This window comes from Triticum aestivum, chromosome 4D (assembly GCF_018294505.1).
Source record: "Triticum aestivum cultivar Chinese Spring chromosome 4D, IWGSC CS RefSeq v2.1, whole genome shotgun sequence".
Classification (NCBI taxonomy): domain Eukaryota; kingdom Viridiplantae; phylum Streptophyta; class Magnoliopsida; order Poales; family Poaceae; genus Triticum; species Triticum aestivum.
In genome coordinates this window covers 67,239,694-67,244,280 of record NC_057805.1, presented here as the reverse complement: position 1 = coordinate 67,244,280, position 4,587 = coordinate 67,239,694, and the positions used below count along the sequence as shown (strand labels likewise).

Sequence of the window (4,587 nt, the reverse complement as noted above, 5' to 3'; positions counted from 1 at the left end):
AATTGCGGGAACACTTGCAATTTCAAAAGTGATTGTATCTAAGTTAGTAAGTTGAATTCACTATAAATTAATTCTCAATATTCAGAAAACACTCCCTCCATCCTAAATTACTTAAGGTTCTAATTTTGTCCTAGGTCAAATTTCTTGTATATAGATATATATTAGCATCTACTATACTGAATTAGTTTCATTATTCCCTATAAGATATATTTTCATTCAATATACATCAGCATTTCTTTTAATATTTGGTCAAACTTAAGTAAAGTTTTACTCCCACTGTCCCATAATGTAGGACGTTCTTTGACACTAGTGTAGTGTTAAAAAACATCTTACATTATGAGATGGAGGGAGTAGCTTTTAGAAAAACACTAAAACTTCAGGTAACAAGAAATAGAAGACGGAAGGAGCTCAGCAGCAAGAGAGCCCGGAGACATGCCAAATCCTACTTTGATTGCAATTTATTTTTTCGTTGTAAAATCCGAACTATTTCGAGTATCAGATAGCAACGTGCCGACTTGATCAATCATACGCATTTGAACTCAAATTAGCAAGTAGTAGGGACGTGACATCCATCTGCTTTTCCTGTTGCCAGCCATTACTATACGCCGGCTTGCGGCGATCCCGATGAAGTTTTATGGCTAACTTATAGACTTGTCTGCCCACCCTCACCCGCATCGCCTCAGAGATTTAGAAATTTAGTGAATGGAGCACAGCTACTCGACAAATAATGCACGGCCACGGGCAGTCGAACGTCCCCACGAACATTTAACAAACGTTTCGGATCCGCTTCGGCCAGTGGGATAGATCCAAGCGATTCTGTTCTCCGGTAGGCAGGACGGCCAATAATGCCACATTTTTTCGTCGCGCTATATGGTTTTTTCCACATTCTTTTGCTTCAATTTTTTTCCACCAATGTGTAGCATATTAATATCAATATAATATCAATTACACCTGATTTATGCAACAACGTACTCCCTCCATTTTAATATACAAAGCCACTATGGAATATACATTTTGCATCTATACAAGGCCACCAACAGTATTCGAGGCAAACTTAATGATATTTTCTCATACTAACAACCTGTTTAATGCTTGTATGCATGTAGTCATAATGACAGTCAGCTACTTCCTCCACTCAGTTTTTTTGCATACATGCGGAGTATTAATGATCCCAGTAAACAAGAAGAAAAGCTGACTTGTAAAGTAGGCATTAAATTTTACATTGGTACCTGTAAGGCTGGTCATAGTGGGGAGTATCATATATGATACTACATCCATAGTGCATAATATCATATATTAGTATCGTAGGTAATCTCATTTCTTGCCATACATGACACATATTAGCATAACATTTATTATGTTACGGTATCTACCTATGTTACCATAACCATCTCTCTCTTCTTTAATTGCCTGCCACATAAGCATGTTTGTGAGTCCCAAGTGCATGATACTACTTATGTTACCCCACTATGGCCAGCCTAATCCTAGATTGTGGCCTTGTATACAAAAATGAAGGGAGTACTATTCACACCTAGTCAAAATATTGGGGATGCATACAACAAAAAGATAAAGGGAATCAGAAAAGAAACAAAGAAATCGGAGGTGACTAACCACACGCAGCAACACTATCCATTGTCTTGGACAACGCATAGATTACGAGAAATATCTCCACAAGCAACACCTTGACAAGGAATCACTGCGTAAGCGCTGTAGTCGCCGTATCTAACAATAGAAGGTTGATCGTTGGTTCTCAGTAATAGTGGGTTTTGAATATTTATCAAACCACCGGAAATAACTATTCTTAACTAGAGAATGTGGGTTCTAGCCTTAATTTTTTTTTGTTGAGAATGTGGGTTCTAGCCTTTAGAATTTGTGTAAGTGCAAAGAATAAGAAAATGTTGATCAACGACATTGCCTAGCGCTGACGGACAATGTATGAAGGTGTGTCTTCGTTAGATCTTCTTGAATTCGATCGAAGCTGGTCTTTGGTGGATCTTCTTGGATCTGCCCGTCGTTCATTTCAGGCGGATCCATTTGGATTTGGCCGGCACTCGTCTTCGTTGATGTGTTTGCAGGTATGGCCCTTCTGATCTACCCTTCTCATCGTCGGTAACAGTTGTTGTTCTGGTTTTTGCTAGCATGACAACTTCTTAGATGTGTACTACAATATTTTCCTCACTTCACTGAAGCAGGGGCAATTGGCCAGACGCTTTCGATGCGCTTCAGTGCTTGTAGTGGCCGCAATGTGTTTCATGGACACAGCTGTTTTTTTTTTTTTTTACTTTTGGAGAACTTTTGTATTGTGTTGCATATTATTAATGGGTCGGAAGACTTCGTGGTGAAAAAGAAGAAATCACCTCGTTGCCTCCCATGAAGAAATATTCCGTCACGCATGGCCTCTAAGCTAGAGGTTGCTCCCTAATGTGATATGGTACAATAATCCTCCTAACCACCGAATCAATAAGTTTGCATTATGCACGCATATAGAGACAACAACGATCTATTGGTTACTTTTGAATTCTCCCCGTATTCAAATTGTTGACGCCTAGTTTTAGGCGGCGCAATTCTTGAACACTCGCCAAAGAAATCTAAAGCTTTGAGAAGGTTTATATACTTAGATATTACTGTAAATATACCAAAAATAGATATATTACTCAAAAGCATCATGTTTTCGTACAGTATAATTTCGAAAATTTGGCAAAAGCTTGACTATTTAAACATGGTAGTAAGACACATGCATTATTTACATATATATACAAAGAGCCATATAAGATATATCGGTTGATATATCACTTTTTCTCAATTATATGTATGAATCACATCCACTAAGTAGAATTGAGAATACCATCAAAGTACAACCAAAAGAAAATAAAAAGAAACGAAAAGAAAAGGTGAGATTTCTTTTCGATATTTTCCCACCACTCGCTCGCTGCACACATCCATTATTTATGTACCTGGTTGAGCCCACACAGTTGATGGATCTCAGAATTCGGAAGGGCCCTTATCTCTTGCCGGGCCGGCCAGCACGGCCCTGGCCCGCCCGCCCGACGGCCACCACCGGCCGGCGTACGACGAAGGCGCCCTCGGCGACGCCCATGGCGTTCTTGCAGCCGTACAGGTCCAGTAATCCTACCACCCCGCCAGTGGCGATGGACCACCGCCGCGGCCCGGCGCGGACGGCCGACGCCGGCTTAGGAGGAAACAGCGCGTCGATGTCGATGGCGTTGGTGCGCTCCCTGGTGCACTCTGCCAGCGCGGCGGCGAAGGGGTCGGCGGCGGCGGCGCCGGGAGCGCCCGGCGCCGATCGGTTGGCGCGGCGTCGGGAGGGCGGCGCACGGATCGGCGGCGGGAGCGGGAGCGGCGCGGACGGGGAGGCAGCAGGGTCCGCGGCGCCGCGGAGGAAGGAGTGGCTCTTGGGGATGCCCGGGTGGTGCTCCCAGGAGAAGGGGATGGAGGTGGTGCGCGGGGAAGGCGACGGCGAGGAGGCGGTGGAGGAGGCCGTGGAGAAAGACGACGACGAGGACGACGAGGACGAGTGGGAGGCCGCGCGTTGGCGCCGGTGAGCCTGAGCCGGCCGCGTCGGCAGTGGTGGTTGCGTCCGGGTCGTCATGGGCACGAGAGAGGAGGCTGGTAGCTGGCTAGATGGTAGCCGAGTGTGGGCAAGGCGGGGACACAACACAAGGGGCAGATAAATACGTACACTAAATACTATGGTGGAGCTATTAGCATTTGAGGCCCTTCTGTTTATCAAAATTACATGTACCACTGGCTTATTCGTTTGTCCTTTTTTATATATATCTCCTTTCCTTTTTTCCATTTCTCTCTTTTCTGGCTGCTAAGTGCCAAGGGAATGGGTCCTCCATTTTACTTTTTATTTGCAAAGTTGATTCGTTATTATAAAATGATTAACCGAAGGCTGCTTAGAAGTTCATTGAATTGCCGCGGATAGTGCCTCTGATTCCCGACTTGAAAACATTATTTCTTCAGAGTAGGCACGGCAGCACGATTTTAAGTAAAGCACGTCCGGAATCCATGCGAAATCTCCGTACAAAAATGAATTTTAAAACTGAGTAAAGCAGGCCCTGATGGAATCCATGCAGCTTCGTTTCCACAAAAATCAAATGAGGCCCATCCACACAAATTAAATTGCAGATGTATTTTATGGTTACGCGCACTAGTTAATTAGGACCAAACAAAGATACCGTGTTGGTTTGCGACTTGTCTTCTCTAGTGCTCTATTTCCTAAATCCTGCACGCAGGCCTTTAATTTTGGCGTCACAGAAATAGTTTAATTTCGCCATCTTTGCGCTCAATCTGATTAGTAGGTGCAATCCTACCATATATGTTAAACATATTAGATGACTTGGCTTCTGTTTCGAGCTAGTGGACAAATTAACAATGTTAGTTAGCAACAAACATACATGTGCTAGCAGATAGCTTAACTTTTTTTTCAACTAAAGAGAGAAATTAGATCCTCAAAAAAAAAAAAACTAAAGAGAGAAAGCAACAATGTTAACGCATACTCTTGTAAAGTCTTGCTTCAATTGTACAGCACTGAAGACTGAAGTGATGTGGTGGGCTCGTATA

At 43.3% G+C, this 4,587-nt stretch overlaps 1 protein-coding gene across 1 annotated transcript; it reads right to left on the bottom strand.

Annotated features, from left to right (window-relative positions):
- Window positions 1-2,674: 2,674 nt before the first annotated feature.
- LOC123099628 (early nodulin-20-like) lies at window positions 2,675-3,791 on the bottom strand. The gene has a single exon (XM_044521747.1). It carries the CDS (start codon window positions 3,608-3,610, stop codon window positions 3,002-3,004), a length of 609 nt encoding a protein of 202 aa, XP_044377682.1. The 5' UTR covers window positions 3,611-3,791; the 3' UTR covers window positions 2,675-3,001.
- Window positions 3,792-4,587: the final 796 nt, after the last annotated feature.